Genomic DNA, 23349 nt, shown 5'->3' on the forward strand with positions numbered 1-23349 from the left:
AAGTATTTTGCCTTATCAATGCAGATCTCCCCAAATATAAAATAATTTACAACGGCAAAGCCTGCCCTAATAAATGTCAGAAGACCTGGAATTTGTGGATGGAGTTCCCCTGCAGCACGCAGTCTAGATGTACCTATCTTAATCAAGCGTGGACTTCTTTCACTGACCTATGATGTTGGCTGATATTGGGTGGGTATTAAATTTACTTGAACTTATTGTTCCATTGATATCGTGTACTGAGTGACCCTGACAATTTTTCCCTGTAAACACCACATGTCCTGGCTCACTTGAGCCCATTTTTTCTTTACATGTAGATTCCATGTCAAGCCAAAATAAACACCTTTGAAAAAAAAAAAAAAAATAAAAAATCGGCATACTTGTTCCAGGTCTAAGACTCAGAAAGTAGTGAAGACATTGTAAAAAAAATGAGATTCAGGGAATTAGCATTTTCAGAGGGGGAAGTCAGATATAACAGCCACCACACTTCCTCAGCACTAGTTAACATTAAAGTGACGGTAAAGGAAAATTAAAAAAAATAAGTTACAGCAAACACGTCTATACTTACCTGGCCCATGGGGGCACTTGTGTGTGCTCATGCCCGAGCCTGGCTGCTACGTCTATTGACACAGACCATGGGGACTCGGCCCTGTTCCCTCATCACTGGCTTTGATTGACAGCGCTGGGAGCCAATGACTCCCGGTGCCCCAGCAAAGCCAGCGAGACCCAGAAGTGAGGGAAAAGAGCTGCAGACGTGCACAGTGCTGGATCGAATGAGGGCTCAGGTAAGTAAAAGGAAGAGGGGGGTTGCTGACACCTAAACATTATTTACCCTAATGCAAGGAATGCATTAAGGTAAAAAATGTTTATGCTTTACAAACAGTTCAAAGCAAATATGAGATAATAAGCAAGCAAAAACAAAAAAGGAGCCTCAGGTTTTTATGTATAGGTTCAAATTGTAAACAAATTCCATCATATATATAGGACACACAAGTTAGTTATAGGCCTGAAAATAACATTCTATAGCAGGAAACAATGCATGGACAGAAATATACTAAATGAAGAATTGATAATGCATGCAATTTGTTTTCCTTGTCCCCTGGGAAATAGATAACCAACTACTAATGGGTACTTTATTTTACACTGTAAGTGCTCTTTAATAGACTAATGTCACTGAACACTGCAGTTGCCTAAATTTTACATTGAAAGCATTATTGTCTTTTCCAAGCACAACCCAAAGACAAGTAATTGTATCTAAAAGCATAACAGAGACCATGTTTCTTTGTGTAAGCCATGCACATGCTTTATTACCTGCTGGCTCTGTGCTGATCCCGGCGCTGCATTGTCAGTTTCCTGTCCCGGAACCTGTAAAGAACAACATCAACAATAAGCACACCAAAGCATAGAACAATAAAATATAACTAGTAGGTACCCCAGGTTTTGATATTAATGCCACGCAGTTGATGAAAAATATTTTAGCAAGTTTTGTTATAAAAAGTCATTATAAAAAGATCCAGGATAACCAAATATCTGGATAGAGATCAGTACTGTGAAATGTCCAACACGTTACAAGCCCATTTGCAGGTATTTAGTTATATAGGTCAACATGTTCTCTGGGTTGTAGGTGAATTATTGCTGGGTTATGACACTTGAAATGGCTATATCCTATACAACAATAAAGCCAGATTGTCAGTTGCATTGTCTTAATGGGGTAAGTCTGCCTCCTGTCTTGAAATCAACTGAACACCAGCCAAACACCCCTGAGCTTATCCCAGGGTGCTGAAGTAAGCAAGGGGGAGGCACCCTCCATAAAATCCACTTAGAAAAGAGCATCTAGGGGCGTGTCCGGACGAGCTAGGAGAAGGACGTGTGGAAGCTGAGCTCCGCTCAACATACTCCCATCCAACGCCATCCTAGCCCATCCTCAATCCGTGGAGCACCTTTCCACCCTCAGAAGCGCCTAGCCTACCTCCGCTGTGGCTGGCAGGGGAAATTGGCCACCAGTGCCGCGTTTGGTCTGACCCCGGGCCTCCAGCTGGACTTGAGCCCTGTGTGCCCGCCGCCATCTTGAGGCCTGCTGAGGGCTCCGTACATGCCGCCCATCGATCCTACAGCCAAGCAGACCAGAGGAGCCTGTGCCTGGTTGCCTGATTGTGCCGCCGTCGGCGGTCGGGGGAGCCTTGGATGCCTGAGGGGAGCTGCCTGGAGGTTTCCTTCTCTGCCTCGGACTGCTCCCCGCCGGACGCCATCTTGCGGCCTATGGGAACGGCCTCTCCTACATACGGGCGCAGTGAGTATAGAGGCATCTGCCTTCCCACCCCTCTGCAGAGTCCCACTGGCCCGAATCGGCACGCTCCCACTCCGCCAGGGCCTCAGTTTTGGTGCCCCGCGGCGCTGTCTTAGGCCCACAGCGAACGGTGCTTACTCGGCCGGCCGCGAATCTCAGGAAAGACCGCGGCTTCGGCCTACCTATGGAAGACGGCGGCCATCTTGGTACTCCAAACCATCTCCCCTGCTAGCCTTACCCAGCTAATAATATAACTGTTGAACTGCTGAACATTCACTCCATCAACTGACCCCCTCATACAGTGACAGACCGCATACTTTATTTCCGCAAACAAAGTCTTCCTTCTGGCCTACCTCTGGAGGCTGGCGGCCATCTTGGTGCTCCAAGTACTCCTAAACCAATTCCTTACTACTATATCTTACACATAGCTTCTGCTCCCATAAACCTCCATCAGTACAACTACCATCGCTTTTCCATGTGACTGTTGAAGCACTTCTAACACTGCTTGCATACTATGATGGAAACATGTCTCTAAACAGATGTGAGTAGGGGACGTCCCCCACGGCGATCGACCGTATAGTTCCAGTAATGCCCGCCAAAACACCTAAACCCCGGTCTGCCAAGGGTAAACGTCCGGGTAAAAGATCTCTGCCCGCTCCAGTCTCCACTGGCTCTATTCAACAGTACTTGGCTAACGCAAGAGACGAGCAGGTCCGAACCTCACGGACCAGCGTCTCTCCATCATCTCACGCTGCATCTGTGCGAGACAGCTCCCCGACCTCCTCATACTGCTCAGACCTCATGGATGATCCAGGATCCCCTGCGGGTTCCGAAATGAACACGCTAATGAGCGGCCTCAAAAAAGAACTTGCAGGAATGTTTCACAGTCTGGAGAAATCCATAAAAAAGGAGATATCTGCTGTCAGATCTGACATGACACATATCCTGGCCAGAGTTGAGGAAACGGAACAGCGACAAGACACACATGATTTAGCTATTAAAGAACTACAGGACACTGTTACCCAGTTGGCCTCTGCCCACCGTGCCTCCCTGTATAAACTCGAAGACCTCGAGAACCGTAACCGTAGAAATAACATTCGAGTCAGAGGTCTGCCAGAAGCAACGGGTGATAATGACCTAGAACCATCTATAAGAGGCATCTTTAATACCATCTTAGGCAATTCAGCCACTGCACCGCTACGCTTTGACCGAGTACACCGTGCCCTAAGACCCCGTAATGCTAAGTCAGATCAGCCCAGAGACGTTATTTGTCGCTTGCATTATTTTGAAGACAAAAATGCTATTATGATGAAGATGCGGGGCTTGCCTAACGTAGACTTTGACGGAGCAGTCATCACCATATTTCCAGACCTTTCTAAGGAAACCCTAGACCGCCGCAGAGCTCTGAAACCGCTCCTTGACCACCTGCGTTCAGACGGGATCACCTACAGATGGGGATTCCCAGCCTGCCTAATTGCCACAAAAAATGGTCGGTCACACACGCTGAGATTTCCGGAGGAACTCCCAACCTTCTTGCAAGATCTTAATCTTCCATCCATGGAACTCCCAGGCTGGCAAGACCCAATCCCTAAATTTCTGAGCCTACCGGACCCACCCTGGAGAAAGACCCCTTCAAAGAAAAGGCGTACCTCTCTTCCAGGCTCAGCACAAAAGCACGGTTGAAATATGTAACTTTTTACACATACTAATTTTCTTATCATGGATAATCTTTTACCTACAGGTTGTTAATACTAAGTCAGGCTTCGGCCGCAGTTGGGTTTTTTTTTTTTTTTTTTTTTTGTGTTACTGTGCCTGTCTAAATATGGCCGAAGCCATCATACAGTGGTAATGACCAACGTGCTTTGTTACCTTTTACTCTTGGGTACGTAGTTTAAGTACCGACTTAGTTTGCACTTTATTGCCTAGGGGTTATGTTTTGATCAAACTGATCCTGGTTACAAACTGGTAATATTTACATTCCTAAATGGAACTAATTATTTACTTATAGTTATAAGTTATTCGTTTTCTCATAGGTCGCGCGCTGTGGGGACACGCTTCCTCTGCTTGCCCTCCTCCACTACAGCGCAACCCTGACACCCCCTTTCCTTCTGGGGTTGGCGAGAACGATTGGCCTTATATTTGCCCTATCCAGTTCTCATTTAGGGATTGGGCTGGCCTCTAGTTCTCTCTCTCCCCAATGGGAACACTGCAGATTTCTGCGTGATAAATATGTGTTTCCCACAAGTTGTTTAACTTATATATGTGATTCTCACATGTGTTCTTCTTGTTTTTCTTTTCTCTCTCTTTCTTTCCAAAAAAACCCTCTCCTTTTTCCCTTTCTACCCCCCCCCCCTTTAGCTGGTATGCATGGAAATATAGGCTGAAGGTACGTACTATGCTTTAACAATGGCTACATTAAAGGTTATATCGTATAATGTTAGGGGTCTTAATGTTGCTGCTAAAAGACACCAATTAGTACGTGAACTTAAAAGAGCCACATGTTCTATTGCTTTTCTCCAAGAGACGCATTTAACTCACACAACGCCCGTTAAGCTAACCTCATCCCACTTTCCACAGTGGTATTATAGTCTATCAGACACTAATAAAGCTAAAGGAGTGGCCATTGGATTCTGCAGAAATGTATCCTTTAGGTTATCTGACATGTTGGCAGATGACCATGGTCGCTTCCTTTTCTTAAAAGGCTTCATAGGTAACACTCAATGTACTCTTGCAAACGTGTACTGTCCTAATCAAAATCAGTCAACCTTCCTCTCACAAACACTAACTAAACTTTCAAACTTCGCCAAAGGCCTTACTATCCTAGCGGGCGACATTAACATGCCACTGGATCCAACAATTGATACATCCCAAGGCCGCTCTAATATTTCCTTCAAACAACTGAAACTTGTTAAAAAAAAGCTCATGGATCTTCAATTGATGGATGCCTGGCGCCTTCTCCACCCTAAGGAGAAGGATTATTCACATTTTTCCACAACACATCAATCCTATTCCAGAATAGATAATATATTCCTAGATCATTTTCATCTTCCCCTCCTGCAATCTGCTCACATTGGCACCGCATCTATATCAGACCACGCACCTGTATCACCGACGTTGACCGTGCCTTCCTTACCACGACGCATTAATAATTGGAAACTCAATGATTCCCTTCTCTCTGATGAAGCTGAAGTTTCCATGTTAGCCTCTCATCTCTCACAATATTTTAAGGAAAATAAACCCTCTGACACCTCTCCCTCTGTTGTATGGGAAGCCCACAAGGCTACTATTAGGGGTCGTCTTATTGAGCTCGGGGCTAGGAAAAAGAGGGAGCATGGTCAACAAATTGATCAGGTTCTACAGCAAATAGCGGCTCTAGACAAACAACACAAACTCTCCATGCATAATGAGCACCTTCAATCCCTCACACTCAAACGTGAAGAACTAAAATCCCTTCTCAATTTAGATACTAAAAGAAAATTCCAACGTCTATCACAGAAATTTTATGAATGGGGTAACAAACCAAGCAAGCTGCTAGCCAGGTCTTTAAAGACTAAACAATCACAGTCCTTTATTCCCAAAATCAAACTTCCAACAGGGGATTTAGCCCATGCAACCCCAGATATTGCTAAGGCCTTTAGAGAGTACTACGAAGGCCTATATAATGTTAAAAATGATCTGTCTTCTCTACCACAAAAAGAGAGAAGAAGCCGCCTGCTTTCCTACTTGAGAGCAGCTAACCTACCCAAATTGCCCATATCTGCCCTCAAAGAAATGGAAGAGGATTTCTCGGTAGAGGAGTTCCTGGTAGCATTGAAATCATCCCCATCCGGCAAAGCTCCTGGACCGGATGGGTTCACCATTTCATATTATAAAACATTCAGCGACATCCTGCTCCCTCGTCTCACCGCTTATGCAAACTCTATATCTCACTCTTCAGGTCTACGCCCAGAATCTCTATCAACTCACATCACTGTCATCCCTAAACCCGATAAGGACCCCACTCTATGTAACAGTTTTAGGCCAATATCACTAATTAACGTTGACATCAAACTTTTTGCTAAAGTAATCGCAAACCGGCTGCTCCCTCTTTTGCCCAGCTGGATATCAGCAGACCAATCAGGATTCATACCCAATAGAGAAGCAAAAGACAACTCACTTCGTGCAATATCCCTAATCCAATACGTTAGGAGATACGCCCAGCCCACCCTACTCCTATCCACTGATGCTGAAAAAGCTTTCGATAGGGTGGATTGGGAATATCTTAAGATGACCTTACGCCACTTTGGGCTGGGACCTAGGATGTTCCACCGAATTTCATCCCTTTATTCAAACCCCTCAGCACAAATTAGAATTAATGGGACGTTGAGTGACCCCTTTGTCTTACATAATGGAACCAGACAAGGTTGCCCTCTCTCCCCTCTCCTCTTTGCTATCACCTTAGAACCCTTCCTAGCTACAATTAGGCATAATATTAATATCAAAGGCATACAAATAGGCAAAAGATCCCATAAATACGCGGCATATGCGGATGACGTACTATTTTTTATCCAGCAACCACGCATCTCAATTCCCAACTTAATGTCTGAATTCTCTACCTTTCAATCCATCTCTAACTTCAAAATAAATTTATCCAAATCTGAAATTTTAAACATCAATATTTCCAAGTCCGAAGCTCTCTCCCTTAAGCCCCTATTTCCCTTTAAATGGGTATTAAAAAGCATGAAATACCTAGGTATATATCTGACTCCCAATCTCCATTCTTTATTTCGACACAATTATATCCCCTTGCTAAATAGGATCAGGGAGGATCTACGAAAATGGTCCAACTTATCACACACATGGTTGGGGAAAGTGAACATAATCAAAATGAACATACTACCCCGCATCCTTTTTCTCTTTCAAATGCTTCCAATGGGAGTACCAGTGGGGTTCTTCACTATATTACAAACTCTGATTTCCAGATATATCTGGAGGGGCGGTCACTCCAGGATATCGAGAGAGCTACTATTTCGCTCCAAATGCTCAGGCGGTCTGGCACTTCCTAATTTTAAGGCATACTATCAAGCAGTTATCTTGTCCAGGCTGGCTGATTGGAAATACGCTCTTAGATCGAAACTATGGGTACAAATTGAATACTTTTTAAGTGGTGTGGATCTCTCGGTAGCCCCCTGGATACCCCGTTCTTATAGGAACCTAGCTCGATCTACCTCGACTCTCACTATATCCTCCCTAGATATTTGGGACGCCCTACACAAAAAATTCTCATGGAAGTATGACTCTCCTCTACTACCTCTCCTCAATCATAAATATTTCTTACCAGGCTTATTAGATCCAGGCTTTAAATCATGGGGAACGGAAGAACCTCTTCTATTACACCATGTCCTCCGTGACAACATACTCAAACCATTACACGTGATACTTGCCCCTAAACCCACCACATATCTAGATAAATGGAGATATCACCAATTACAACATTTCTTAAGATCCCTACCCAACCCGCTTAGAGGTCTGAGTGAATTAAATACCATAGAAGAAATATTCTATCCAAAAGATCCCCCTTTACATGGAATTTCTCTATTTTACAGAGCTCTCATTACACTTCAAAACCCCAACTTCCCACCATTCTTGGCCAAATGGGAGCATGACCTAGATTCTTCCCTTACAGATAACCAAAAGGAAAAGATCCTCCAATTAGCCCACACCTCCTCATTGGCCTCAAAAATGTCAGAGGTCAATTATAAATTGCTTACGAGATGGCACTATACCCCAGTCAGATTACAACAAATGTTCCCCGCCAGCTCCCCATTATGCTGGAGGAACTGTGGGAACAAAGCCACTCACGCACACATCTGGTGGTCTTGCCCACTCATCCGACCATATTGGGACACTATCCGCAATCTAATATTACAGATCTCAGATGTCAATATATCCAACGACCCGTGGACTATTCTTTTTCATTCCACCAAAACTCCCATAAGAATATATAAACGTTCAATTATTCCTCATTTACTTAACACGGCCAAAGCTTTAATCCCTAATTTATGGGGTCAACCAACAATCCCATCTACAAGAGATTGGTTACAAATGGTCGATAAGGTACATCTTATGGAGAGCATCACCCACGACATTAGAGGTACCTCTAAGAAACATTCTCTAACCTGGGATTCTTGGAAAAAATTTCAATCCACATCTGCTTATAAGGAACTTATAACGCAAACCTCTTAAACCTCTAGTCTAAGCTTAGCCAACTCCCTTTTGGTGTGTAGACATGCATACCAGCTACAACCCCCCCCCCATACCCCCCCTCCTACCCTCTGTTCTCTTACCTTTCTTATTCTCCTACTCTCTCCTCTTTCATAAAATTTCTCTTAATTTTATCTTTTTCTGTTATTATTTATCTCTTAGTTTTTAATATACCAAAGTAAGGTTTTTTCCTGTTTACACTTATCTTGGTTTATTTCAAGTGCTCACAAAGTATTAACCCTATGCTATACCAACACTTTGTTACGCTTCCGAACCAATTATTGGAGGATTAACCTATAAATACTCATTGAAATCTGTGAGTGCTAAAACTCTTGTTGCTGTGTTTTCAAGAATGCAATCATTCTGAGATATATGTATATCTTTGTTATATTTCACTTTAATAAAAATATATTAAATAAAAAAAAAAAAAAAAAAAAGAAAAGAGCATCTAGAAGTATATCTGAACATGCAGGTATATCCACAAGACCCTTTATTTACAAAATCACCCACATATAGTTCAGTAACTTACCAATCTAGTAACCCTGTATTCAATACAAAACAGGGGACATTATATGACATATCATTTGAAGCAAACTGGTAACTAAAAAGAATACTTTTGCTCACATTATAGTGTATTCCTTGTATACATTTTTTAGTAAGTTTTACAATGTTTTAAAATGCAATAATACGATTTCCAATTCAGGCAGTTAAAAAGCAGCCTGTTGCCACATATCTGGAACTATAATGGAAAAAAGCTCACAGATGGGAACTGAATGGCTTGCCTGTGCTGAGAGCAGATGGGACGATGTTTTCATCTGCTAGAAACCAGGAGGATGAGCAGCAAATGAGGATGTAGGCAGATGAAAACATACAGAAAATCTTATCCTTGTAAACATCATAATTCGCAGCAGCTCAGTAGAAATAAAAACTCTGCAGGTCAGAGACAGATTACAAAATGGATGGAAACAGGCAATTGTTTAATTGATGCAACAAGTTTGGAAAATATACCCCAATAAACTTCTAAAATCTGCATCCCTTTACAGCATGCATTGACTCACCTGTACAGGTTTTTTATTTGCTGCATTTGCAGCCTGGTCTTGGGGTTTGTTCTTTTTCTTTTCCTTCTTTTTCTCTTTATCTGCAAATGTTCCACGCATCTTGGATACTAAATCAGAGTCAGACTTTGCATACTGAATTCGCTGCAGGACATAGGAATTTAGTTATTAATTGAAAATGCACGATATCAGTAGCTTGACTAAGTTACGTTTACATAACCACCTACACGATAAAAGCTTGTCTAGTTGAAGATTCTGAATTTTGCAAGCTTAATAACTGCAGAAGCCTCTACTTCTTTTGACCCGTACCTGCTGCAAGGATGCTGCATTTTGGAGGTTTCCACCAATAGCTGGCTATAAATATACCTGTGTTACAGTTTTGTGACCAGCCCTAATTGCTGTGACTAATTTTTCAGTTTGATATCAAACCTGAGAACTAGGAACATACAGAGTTCTGAATTCGTAACACTTTGCTGCACAGCTATCAGTCAAGTCAAGTGCTTACATCAAGGGACATTTTTCATGTGAACTAGAAAAGGTCTATTGCCATCACAAAGAGTTCAACCAGCAAAGCAATTTCTGCCTGTGGAACCCCTGCCCAAGGTAGTGCCACACCCTGCCCCCCAAAAGTCCAATTCAAGAATGGCAGTGGATGCACAAATTCATTTGAATGTATTGTAGGGCCCGACAGGCTCACTTTAAAAGTACAATCCACATCAGCCATGAATACAGGTAGATCTTTTATGAAAATAGCCTAAGAGATTTCCAACAGGACTTTTGGGCTGCCATCTACAAAACTGGAGTGACCATGTCACCAATAATGCAAGGAAAAACACAGAAAAAAAAAAAAAAGTAGTTTAAATGTTTGAGTTTTTTTTTTCTTTCTATAAACATTTTTTTTCAATTTAAAACGTGCCTTTGAATTTAAAAAAAATATATATATGACTACTCCAGGAACCACCAATTCCCTAGCACAGCCCCCTCCCTCCTTGCTCATCATAATCTTCTCTTTATAATATTTGTTAGATTCCGCTCTTAGGTGTAGGCTGGGCTGCTGCCCCCCCTCAAGGGGCTCCAACCGGAGTACCAATAGTAAAAATTATATGAATATAGGGGTGGGTGGCGCTGTCACCTGAAGAGTGCTCCCCTGCAATGGGCACTCTTTTCAGGTCAATGTACAATAAAAAGGTGAAAAAGACACTGCCGTCACCTGAAGGGTAACCCTCCACAGTGAATTACTCTTTTAAGAATAAGGAGGGCTAAATAGTGTGGTTAATTTAAAAATAAAAGAAATATGACGGGTGTTCTCACCCTGTGTTTAAGGCAAGTTTGTACAAATATAGCCCTAATAGTGGTGCTAATTGCAAACTGGTGTATCAGCCTGCAATGCGAAAGTGCTTAATGTAATAATAAGTGTTCTCACTCAATCAATTCTAACCAAATTTCATCCTAAACAATTCATCTCAACAGCTATATCATAAACGTGCAACATGAGTTAATTGTATCCAAATCACTAATGAACAAAAAAAAGTGCATTAACACATTCTTTTAAAAATAATTTTTCAGTGAAAAAAACAGGTTACCCTCATGGACAAAAGAGATGGGCACTCGTAGTGTAAATCCTGATGATTTTATTAAAACTTAAAGTTTAAAAACACCACTTGACACATTCAAGTATGTAAGCTAGCATAGCTTGGTTGCAGTAGAGGAGCTCCAAACCGGCATGCGTTCCACTGACCGGAACTCCGCAACTGGAAATGATGTGAGTGCGTACCAAACTCCGCCTATTATGAGTACCCATCTCTTTTGTTCATGAGGATAACCTGTGGTTTACAACGGAGGAGGCAACTAATACAATCTAATCTATTGGGAACGGCTTATCCCCCGAGAGGCTCAAGGATCTGGATACCCAGTTACGTGCTGAGCTAAGGAGGAGGCGATTGCCCTGAGGACTGCTACTACACTCACTGCATGCGGTTTACCCCTGCAGGGGTGCAGGGATCTGAAGGGGAGGACGGAAGTCACCTAAACTGCTACATAGGCACAAGTCACTTTTGGACAAGCACAAGTCACGTGAAACCTTGCCATTTTTTGCACTACTAAAAGACTGAACTTATAATCAATTTTTTATATATATTTTTTTCAACCGAAAAATTATTTTAAATAGAATGTGTTAATGCACTTATTTGTACATTCACCTGGAAAGAGTGACCCATTGCGGAGGAGCACTCTTCCGGTGACTGACAGCACCACCCACCCCTATATTCATATAATAATTTTCTCTTTAAATTACTAGAGAACCCTTTAAATTATGCATGCTAACAAATGTCATGTTTTAGTTACTAAGAGAATGAAGGCGAGATTGAATTTTAGATTCATTACTTTGTTCATCGATTAGCTACCAAAGTGATGAAACCAAGCAGAACACCACTGTGTACAGGATTTGAAATCTGTCAACTGATCAGCAAAAACCACAGCAAATTACAGCCATCATAACTTCACTAATACTGAGATTAACCAAACTGAGATTTGTGCAATCTCTATGATTCCTAGAAACTTGGTTTCACAACATGCACAGATAAATACGTGAACTGAATTCTTTCGCTTTTTCTTTTAGAATCAGTTTTATGTTTCACTGGTAGAAACTACATTGAGTCATTCTTAAAACAGATTACATATCCAGGTCATAAAATTGGAATTCCATCTCCCAGATATAATGCGTTTGGTTACTACGCTCCTCTATCAGGGAGACTCATTGCTATCCCTCAAATTTAACGATTGGGGACGACATGGAGGTTTGAGACTGAACCCCCCCTTCCGCCCAAATTCCACACCCCTTCAGTTAACAGGTTCTAAGGCCATATCATACTCGCTCACCTTGACGTAACCTAAATGAGGGCAACCCTCCCTGCTTTCCATTATTTGGCCTTCTATGATATTTTTTGAAAGTTAGTTAATGACACACAACACCTGCTTTATCCCAAAGACCCTGAAAGTGTTACTCTCACTTGTGAAATATATTGTTCCTTTCATTTCATTTGTTCCAATAACTGCTCAATTAATGTATTGTCTTCCCCTCATGGCACAGTCTGCTTTTAATTGGGGTGCCTAAGGGCTCTAGACAATACTCCGCACCATACACTCACATATACAGTCCCTGGAAAAGCTTTTGATATCCGCAGTCACCGGTTATCTACAAACTTGTCACTCATACCTTTCCATGCACTACCTATTACTGATTGTAAGTTATACTTATTCTTTCTGAACACCTTGTAAAACTTCAATAAAATTTTCATGTTAAAAAAAAAAAAAAAAAAAAACTTCAATAAAATGTTAAACAAGAAAAGTGGAATTCCAGTTAAAAAAAAATACTCTATATATTTGTATGAATATTATGATAAACTTTTATATTAAAGATAATTTGAATTGTTAAATATCCGATTAGAAACAAGTTAATCTAGACATTTAGCAATACTCCTCTCCTTCACCGACAACGGAGTGCCTGGGCAGCCAAATGTGACTGCTCACAGGCACTTCCTGGTACCGTTGTCAATGTCTGATCAAGCATCATAGCAAAGCCCCACCACCTTCTGCCTGGCAGAGTAGTCCCGCCCCATTCATGACCTCACATGCTCTCATTAATGAGGATGCTCAAGCGTTCTCATTCATGAGACAGCTGACAGGAATATGATGCAGGATACATCACTTCCTGCTAGGAATGAATACACCCACCAGGCACCCTATGCAAGGATGGGGACTGTGGTCATGTGACAGCAAGTAAACACTTGTGTTACAGGCATTAAGATTCTAGCAATTTTGCACATAGTAATTAACATATATATTTAATGATTGTGAAGGAGGATTTGAATGGAAGCCTTTTCTTCCATTTTATTTAGTGGGAAGGGCACAAGGTTATAGTATAGATTGGCTGACACCACCTTGTTGCATGATCTTAAAAGAAAATCCAGGAAAAAAACATTTTTAAGATGTGCTGGGTTAAATAGGTAAAGAGGAGCTTCAGTCAGGTTTAAAAAATAAAAGTCAGCAGCTACAAATACTATAGCTGCTGACTTTTAATAAAAAGACACTTACCAGCCCAGGGATCCAGCGTTGTGTTCACCAGGCCAATTTATAGCCGGTCTTTGGGTTCCTGGTGCCGTTGTGTTGACTGTGGGAAGCCGGCTGCGACTTCCTGCTTCACAGCTGCCCCTCACTGCACAGTCGCAAGCCGCACTGGACCTGTGATGTGTCTCAGGAGGTTGCTGGGGGGGGGAGATGGGAATACCGAACTTTTGCTCTAATTGCATAGGTGATCTGAATGGAAGTTAGAACTGTTATAACTAGGTAAACACACACAAACGGGGGGGGGGGGTTTTAAGAAGAAGAGAGGGGGAGGGAGGCCCTTACTCATCAGTCTTGATACCAAAGACCTCTTCCTAAGTCACCCTGCAGTGTAATGGATCAAAATAACATTTTCCTCTATGAGCCAAGCCAAATTCCTGACCTGGAGGACGTACATTTTTTTTCCTTTTTTCCCTGCCTCTTCTTGGGCACCTCACCATCCCCCCGAGTTCTCCTGCCTCTGGAGTCTATGAGAGAAGACCCAGCAGATGGAAATGTTGGAAGAAGGATCCCAGGATGAAATAAAATAAAAATAAACAGAAGGATCATCACGAGACCATACCTTCAAGTTGGGTTGGGAGGGTTGCTAATATCCTGGAGTTGGGCTTTAAGTGTAATGAGGCATATGCCACCTACTGGACTGCTGTGTTCTCTTTACCATTTACACTTTTAGGGAGCCTTCACACTGCTCTACTGCACTTTTGGCTACTGTGCAGTTAACTCACGGTTTTAGTGACGGTTAGCTGTGCTTTCCCACAGACTTCAATTATGTCCCGCGGTATTGCTTCAGAAAGTGCACCAAAACCACAGTAATAATAATAGAAGTCTCATGGGAAAGCACAGCTAACAGTCACTAAAACCGCAGGTTAGCTACGCTGTAGCCAAAATGCAGCGGGGCAGTGTAAAGTCACCCTTATTGATCACCATTTGTAAAGCCTACACTATGCTTCCAGCCACCCAAAAGGAGACCTAAGGGTCTCCTGCACAAAAGCTAGCTTATCATTTCTCCACCCCATCCTCTTGTTCAATCACAGAACAAAAGAATTCTGTGAATGGACAGGTGAGAGGAGTGGACAGTGTGGGTTATGAGGAGAGCCACAAGCCTGCTGTTAGAGTGCCGGAAGTATAGAGAAAGCTACACTCAAATAGTAGAGATGCACAGAAATGTTGGCAGCCAAAACATATTGGACAAAAATTGTGTTTTTGGCATTTTGCCAAGAAAAAAAGTGTTAATAATGGTGCCGAAAACACACATGATTTTGCTGTGCTTATGGTGTGTTTTTCATAGGTGACTCAAGTGATAAGTGACTCAAAAGAGGGAGGTGCTTTTTGGAGCGTTTTTTTTTTTTTTCCTTTTAACTGACCGGAAATGCAGCAATCAAGATTTTTAACACAACGGAAGCACAATGGACCAGATTGAAGACATACATAGAATTTAAAAGGGATGCATTTTTTTTTTTTTTTAGCTTTTCTTACACTAAAGGTGCAGATATCGACCGTCAAATTCATATTCATTCAAATTCATAATGTTAATTAAAACGCTGAATAAAATTATATGTAAATAAATAAATAAATAAATATATATATATATATATATATATATATATATATATATATATATATATATATATATATATATATTTTTTTTTTTTTAAACTGTCATTTTCGGTTTTGGCCAAGTACATCCTAAATTTTTGCTTTCGGTACCAAAATTTTCATTTTGGTGCACCTCTAGTAAATAGTAAAGAAAACTACCGCTTTACACTTAAGTATTTGTAACCCAGCACATTTCACATGTTCATGTTCTTTCTTTCTTCTTTAAAGTAAAGCTGTAATGAGCGATATACAAAGCCTGCCATTGCTGACCTGCTTCTGAAAATAAAAAATGACTGACTCTCATGCTTTCCAGTGGCTTCAATACTTTAAGTCACTAGCCCATACGAATTTTGCAGATTAGGAATGTCAATCTGGAGTCAGAACTCCAAATCTGTATGATTTCTTAAGTCAGTTGCTCAAAATATTGACACGGTTGATTCATTATGACAGCCAGACAACATGTGCTTTCAGCAAGTCAGCAAGGGTGGACGGCACACAATCTCAGTAGATGGTCCCTACTCAGCAACTGTGCAAGCATACTGCAAAGAATATTTAATCTCAACTACATGTACAATACCTATTTCATACCAAATTGTGTTTCTTTACCTTGGAACTCTCTGAAGAATATTGTACACAAGGCCATTTTTCTGCATTAAAGCACCTTTTCTACCCATACAAGTCAATGGAAATGGATTTAGAGCCTAATTAGGTCAGAAGCAGCTCTAGGGGAACTCAGGAAGATCACAAACACAAGACGAGTACAATTGGAAGCATGCTGCATTTTTTCATATACACAATCCCTAAAGATGAGAACACCCCTGGAGCTTGGACCTTAAAAAACAAGTGAACAGTATCAGCTCCAAATGTCCTATTTTAATGGGAAATTTCCACCAGGCCTGAGAAATCAGGGTGGCTAATATAGAACATACCATTGGTTTATCAAAAAATGGAAATCCTTGTAGTTGTCTTAAAGCATTCGTAGATGAACTGAGCTCCTTAAATATTACAAAGGCTTGTCCCCTCATCTTCGTGGTCTTTAAAGCCACAATGTCCATCACATGACCAAACTGGGAGAAGAGCGCATACAGAGATCTCTTCAGTTCTAGAAAGAAAATCGAATATCACAACGGATCTGATAAACAAGACAAACAGTCATTTACATAAATTACCCCAATGATAATTTCACACTATATACTACATCAACATATACTAAACTGTGATGATAAATACTCTCCTTATTACAGAGAATGTCTATTATTCCAAAAGTTGTGCATGCCAATATAAAATCACTAAATTATATGACATTAAATTCCAACAATACAAATTAAACAAGACTATAGGTTTTTGTTTATTTAGTAACATTCATATAGTAATACAGGAACCCCTACTGCATATCTTTATATCACTATGCCATTAGCCTTTACCCTACTTCTGTCCTCAGCATTCTAAAAACCTTCTAAAACACTGGGGACCATTTATAAAGCATCAGTAAGAAAAAAACAAAAAAGGATTCTGCATTTATGTATGGTCTCTAAATGTAAGAGGGCCTTGTCACACCATCTGTCAAAGTCGGGTAGGAAAGCCTCTCCAATCACCTAGCTCTCTCTGCTCTGGGTTAAATGCAGGGCACAGTGGTAAGGTATACTGTGGTATATAGTGGAGAACACATCACTATATCTGCTCTCCATTATAAATGTCCAGCCAAACATCTATTCTCACCAAAATCACGTGGTGGCATCCATTTACCCCTTACCACCAGCTCCTGATGGCCCTTTAAAGGGTTCTTAGGGTCAAAGATATTTCCCTGGAATCCGATCATGTGCACATGGGCACCTGATCATATGTTCACTGTCACAGACATCCTACTGTCCTCCAATTAGTAACAATGTCCAACAGCACTGTCACAGTGCTAGAAAAGTAGATATTGAATAAAAGGTGTACCCATAACACCAATATCCCTGAGAATTATGGGTTTGCCAAAGAGAAACCATAGTAGAAGCTGTTTACTTTCAGACTGTCTTTTAATAATTTAGCAGTTAATGTGGAGCTTAAGTTCCAATGGTCCCTCACCGTCTTCTGCCTGGCTTCTTTCAGGTGCAAGTCTTCTGCCATGCAGGATCATTGTGACTCTTGCTCATGCACAGGAGTGCAGTCATTGCAGCATATAGGCACTATGCACAGCTCAGTGTACATTCTACTTACCTGTAAACAAGCAGGCAAGTATTTTAATGCAGGAGAAACACCAAATGTCTCTTCAGCAATAAATTACCTGCTTGTTTTGCAACTTTAGTTGCACTTTAACAGCAGACTGGTAAATCCATTAAGGTGCTTAGAGAGGTTAGCTTTCTCTTATACTGAGGTTTGCTTTCTCTCTTATACTATCTCTGTCTAACTGAAAGTCTCTTTATACACATACTGTACAGTACATAACTTTGACTCATTCAAGCATGTGTGAAATTAGAACATTAGTCACTTTTTTTTTCCCAACAAAGCACCATTGGCTCTCATGACTGTCAATCAAAGTCAGTCAGCCAGCCAATCAGGGGAGAGAGAGGGCAGGGGTGGGGCTGAATGGACACACGGAGCTGTGCCTCGGCTCCAGTGTCCCCATAGGAAGCTGCTGACTGTGGGGGCACTCGATGGGAGGGAGGGGACAGGAGCAGCAAAGAGGGACCTGAGAAGAGGAGGATCCGGGCTGCTCTGTGCAAAACCAACTGCATAGAGCAGGTAAGTATAACATGTTATTTTTTTATTTATTTTTTTTAAAACAAGACTTTACAATCACTTTAATCATTTAGGACAGAGCTGTCACTGTTCAAACAGCAGTCGACCATTAGATCGAAACATGCCCGAATACAATGTTTCAGCAGAGGGTGGGGGGTGTATTCTTCTAGCCACCTTTCGTGTGCGGGTGGAGAAATTAGTTTGCTTTTTTTGTTTTCGTTCAGCCTCCACCTCCCCAGTGATGGTGAGCAGGGAACACCACTGTGCAACTGCTGTCACTATTTGAAAAGATAATGAGTCATTCATTAACAGTTTCCTGTGAATGACCTGAACTACAAGTATCGTCACCCTTTGTGGCTAACAGCTTGTAGTTCTGAATGGACTGTGAGGTCGCCGATAAGCAGCCCCATAGTTCATTCACAAGCTCTGCAGCTTGTATACAGACAGCCCGGATGCAGGTAAGGGCTGAAAGTTGCAGGGCTTATTTGCAGTAAAGTAAAAATAAGGGAGAACCTGCTGCGCCAACCAAACAAACAAATGAAAAAATATAAAAAATTGGAATAAATAAAAAATAAAACAAAGAGCAGCCAACACCACCAATTAGACTAATTGTGAAGATAAATATAAAACAAAAAAGTGTAGCGCTATAGTGTGTCAGTCGGCAACACTAAGGAATGTGTTGAGTAACATACCCAGTGTATATCAAATGTTGGGTCCTGCTAGACCTCATAGGAAAAAACAATATAACAGTGAAAAATCTAATATTCAAAAGAGAGACACTAGTAACATGTCCTATGTAGCAAACCGTGTGGATAATATGTGCTTCAAAAAATTAAACCCAAACCCTCAGAACAAAACACACGCATGTACGGGTGGGGATGAGTGATCAGTCCCTGAGGTGAGGACAGTTCATTTAATCAGGTGGAGACATCCTGGCGCATAGACACAAAACTCATATTAGCATCTATATTTATTCCCGATAAGCTCTTCCAATGTTCAGCCAGGTACAAGAGTAACATAAAATGCCCTTACCGGACGTGGTGGACTCACAGGCCGTTGGCGGTGAGTCATACGAGCTTGAACCGTAAAGCACGGTAAGGTAAAAGCTGTTCCTGGTCCGCAACAGAAGGATCCTGGGAAGGTCTCCAAGCCCGAACAATCCCCCCGATTCGTCCTCCAGCACTCACTTGGGTCTCAGGTAGTTTGAGACAGGGAAAACAGGAGAAAGAAGGCTCCACATAGTGTAAATTCCAGATTATCAGGAAATTTATTGTATAAAAGGTTCCAACAGAACAAAAGTTCTGTATGAACTTTGCTTTTATTTGGAATTTTTTTTGTTGGAACCTTTTATACAATAAATTTCCTGATAATCCGGAATTTACACTATGTGGAGCCTTCTTTCTCCTGTTTTCCTTGTCTCAAACTACCTGAGACCCAAGTGAGTGCTGGAGGACGAATCGGGGGGATTGTTCGGGCTTGGAGACCTTCCCAGGATCCTTCTGTTGCGGACCAGGAACAGCTTTTACCTTACCGTGCTTTACGGTTCAAGCTCGTATGACTCACCGCCAATGGCCTGTGAGTCCACCACGTCCGGTAAGGGCATTTTATGTTACTCTTATTTGCAGTAGTCTGGCATTACACCACTGATCACAAGTGCAATGGTTTTCAGGATTTCCAGGGAAAAAATAATACATGCGCATTTTGTTCCTGCAAAAATATGTACATTTATTATTTTTCCCCATAACATGAACTTATCCTTTCAAGCAGGACTTTGCCCATAAAAACTAAAAATAATGTTCTTTAGCAAAGAACAAACATTTCACATTACTATTTATGCTACCAAAATTAGTGTTTTCTATAAATTGTCTTCAGCATTGCTATTGTTTCTTCTTGCTGGAGGCTGCCATTTTGCTGAAGCCCAGAGCCCCTGAGCATTAGTAAACCTTTAGACTGTCAGCAGTTCAGCCTCTACAAATTTGGCACAGTGCCTAAAACTGGAGAGCAACTGAGCATGTTCAGAGCAGGGTGAGACAGTGTATTACTGGAGTTTAAACAGTAAAGGGCACCTGTTTTGAATGGTTTACATAGCTATACCTGCAAAAGGGGCCAGTCTGAAATAATCTAGCAGGACTTCATTTTCTGATTAAAGTACCACTTTAAGGAAACATTGGGAAAATGAGTCTAGAGTTCACCTGCTGGCTAGAAATAGGGAATCTGAAAGGTCCATATTTAGCAGACTAAAATGAAAACATTTTATAAAAGTTAATTTTAGTCCTGAACATAATAAAGAAAAATATATACAAATTACTCATCCCCTTTCCAATAAAGCTCGACCTTTCCTTACCGTCCTTCTTAATTTTATCATTTAAGTTATTAATATAAACTGTATGATTCGGCCGGATATCCATTTTTTCAATTCTTTCTAAACCTGAAGACAAACATATAGAGTGATTAGTATAATACAAAGGGAAGCAAATGCACAACACAACAAATACAATGTAACAGCAGTTTACATACTGTTTTTTTATTAGGATCTTTCACTTGGACGGCATACGTTCCAATCATCAGGAGATACATAAACAGATCTCCCGCTGAATCAGAACAGAAGACCCTTTCGTGACATTAAAAGGCAGACAAAGGGGGAATTTACTAAGACTGGAGCACACAGAATCTGGAGCAGCTGTGCATGGCAACCAATCAGCTTCTTCAGGTAATTTCCCACACCAGGCTAAAACACATCCCACTAGACATTTTTCCCCTCCCTTATCTTGTGAAGCCAGATATACTTACCTGAGTTCCCCCTCACCACTGCCAGTTATAGGTGTGAAGGATAATGAATCCAGCGGTGTGAATGAAGCCCCAGATCGCTGGTCAACCTCAGTCCCAACTGTGATGTCGTCAGTCCTCCTCTGGATCCTGAGAGATCCCTGCTGCTGAATATCCAATAAGAAGCGTCCACTTACACGACCCAAGCAGGAAATAAAAGAGAAGTCTCTGGGCTGTGGCATCGCATAATCATGGCTTAAAGTGTTTGTAAAGTCACACTGTAACTTTACTGGTATGCCCTCTGGATTATGCAGTTACTAACTACAGCCTTTTCATTTAAAAAAAACACACACACACTCTACAGTTACTAACTGCATAATCTGGAGGGGATACAAGTATTTTTGCTGCATATTGCAGCTGAATAGTAGCGGGAGGGGTAGGGAGGAGAGCCGCTCTCACGCTGACAGGCGGAGGGGAAGATTCACAGCAGAGAGCGGGCTGAGGCATGTAAACTGACCACGGTATCATGGCTCGGCAGCCATGGTTACTGTGGGGTCAGCACACTAAGGGGGACACGGGTACAGGCAGGATCAACCAGGTATATTACAACACAGGAGGGGGCAAATTACATGGCACAAGCACTGTGCTATAGAACATGCCTTAGAAACAGGATTTTCTTCTTGATCCAACAATCACAAAATGATCCTGGGATATGACTTTAGGCTTTGAAAATGAAAGCTAGAAGCCGATTGGTTACTATACACAACTGCTACAGATTATATTTGCTTCAGTCTTAATAAATTCCTCTCATAGTCTTTGAATAAATGGACCCACATTAATAACAACAAAAATGTGCATTAATTAAATGTTTCCATTAAATCCTGCAGAGCATTACAACAGTGAAATATTGTGGGTGCAATGCGTTGTTTACATCCCAGCCCCAGATCTGTACATAGGAATGGACCTACCGTCATGGAGCTGGGGGGAGTAATCAATGGACTACCCGTGTAATCACCTCACTGTACTTGTGTCGGTGTGATCAGTCACCATGGCTAATGGGATTTGTAGTCATTTCTTACTTTCCAGCTATGAAGTGCAAGGGCCTGGATACACAGCGGACGGCGAGTACACCTATTACATCTTCATAAATCTAATGGAGATTGTACAACCTGATTGTATTATGGCGGAGTGAGTCCCCGGTTCACACTTTATGCGATGCGGGAACCAGCGTGATTCCTGTGCGGGTGGGTTCCCGATTCGCATCCCACACTGCCCTATGCCAACTGCTGCGGGTGTCAATGTAAAGTCAATGATACCCCCAAACTGATATACAGAACAAATTGTGAAATCGGATCGCATGTGTTTACACCCCACCCATGCGATCCGATTCCAGTGAGGACCTCACAAAAGGGTCCTGCACCATTGTGGTGAGAATGCGATGTGATTTCAGCCAGTTTGTATGGCTGAATTTGCATTGCATGTGATGTGCACAGCAAAGCGGGGTGGAACATGCGATGTCTGGAGTCACATTAGTGTGAAGGGGCCTGAAGGAGATTTTACAATGAAGATGTTCATCCTCATCACCCCCAATCAATGTCCCCCCCCATACACGAGCAGCAGCTCCCCCAGCACTCTGATGATCGGTGTAGGTGATATCCCGGGCTCTGGGCTCCTCACACACTACACAAGCCATCCACTGAGATGTACAGTCCATTCATGAGCACACACTGTTTACTTCCTATACTACACAGCGGGCAAAAACGTGACTGAGCGCAATACCGGTTCTCTTTATTCCGCATTCACCGATAGAACTTCTTTCCTCCCCCCTCAGCCCGGTACACTCCCGCCCGCACAATAAACGTAGACATAAACAACACATACTACATATAAATCTCCCTCTACTCACCGGGTACACACGCTCCCTGGCGCTTTACGGCAACGCGCTGACGTCACGCACCTTCTTTCCGTCATTTGCACAAGCTGCAAATTACGGCAGGAGACGTATAGGACGTGTGAGGCTCGTGAAACTGCGGCGGCCATATTTCTTTCTGGCACGAAAATCTCAGAGTTGTAGAAATACCAGTTCTGTACTGTACCTTTTGTAATTTCCAGATTAGCCCAGTAAGGAGGAGGGGTGTTATATGACATGTCATTCTCTAATGTACTGCAATCAATACACTAAGACCCCTTTCACACTGGGGGCGCTTTTCAGGCGTTTTAGCGCTAAAAGTATAGCACCTGAAAAGCGCCTCTCAAGCCACCCCAGTGTGAAAGCCCAAGTGCTTTTATACTGGGGCGGTTCGCTTGCCGGACAGGTAAAAAAAGTCCTGCAAGCAGCATCTTTGGGGCGCTCCTACACCGCCCCCATCGCAAAGCGCTTCGGCAGTGGTGCAAAACAGGCGCTAATAACCCTTTCCTCACCCTCTAGCGGGGGTTAAAATCACCACTTATAACAGCGGTAAAGCGCCTCTAAATCTAGTGGCACTTTATCGCTAATGGACCTATAGCTCCCAACTCTCCCTGATTTCGAGGGACTGTCCCTGATTTGGAGCAATGTCC

General features: G+C 42.0%; 1 protein-coding gene across 2 annotated transcripts in view; it reads right to left on the reverse strand.

The window, feature by feature from the left end:
* SNRPB2 (small nuclear ribonucleoprotein polypeptide B2) overlaps positions 1-22779 on the reverse strand; it is a 31355-nt gene extending 8576 nt beyond the window's left edge. Inside the window, exons 1-5 of one of the 2 annotated variants that reach the window (XM_073628234.1) lie at positions 22697-22779; positions 20369-20452; positions 16230-16402; positions 9586-9726; positions 1309-1362 (exon numbers count right to left, since the gene is read on the reverse strand). In XM_073628234.1, the coding sequence (XP_073484335.1) occupies positions 1309-1362; positions 9586-9726; positions 16230-16402; positions 20369-20432 (432 nt within the window). In that variant the 5' untranslated portion in view covers positions 20433-20452; positions 22697-22779. The other variant, XM_073628235.1, reaches the window with a different exon arrangement.
* Positions 22780-23349: the final 570 nt, after the last annotated feature.

The sequence above is a fragment of the Aquarana catesbeiana genome, linkage group LG04 (genome assembly GCF_042186555.1).
Source record: "Aquarana catesbeiana isolate 2022-GZ linkage group LG04, ASM4218655v1, whole genome shotgun sequence".
NCBI lineage: Eukaryota > Metazoa > Chordata > Amphibia > Anura > Ranidae > Aquarana > Aquarana catesbeiana.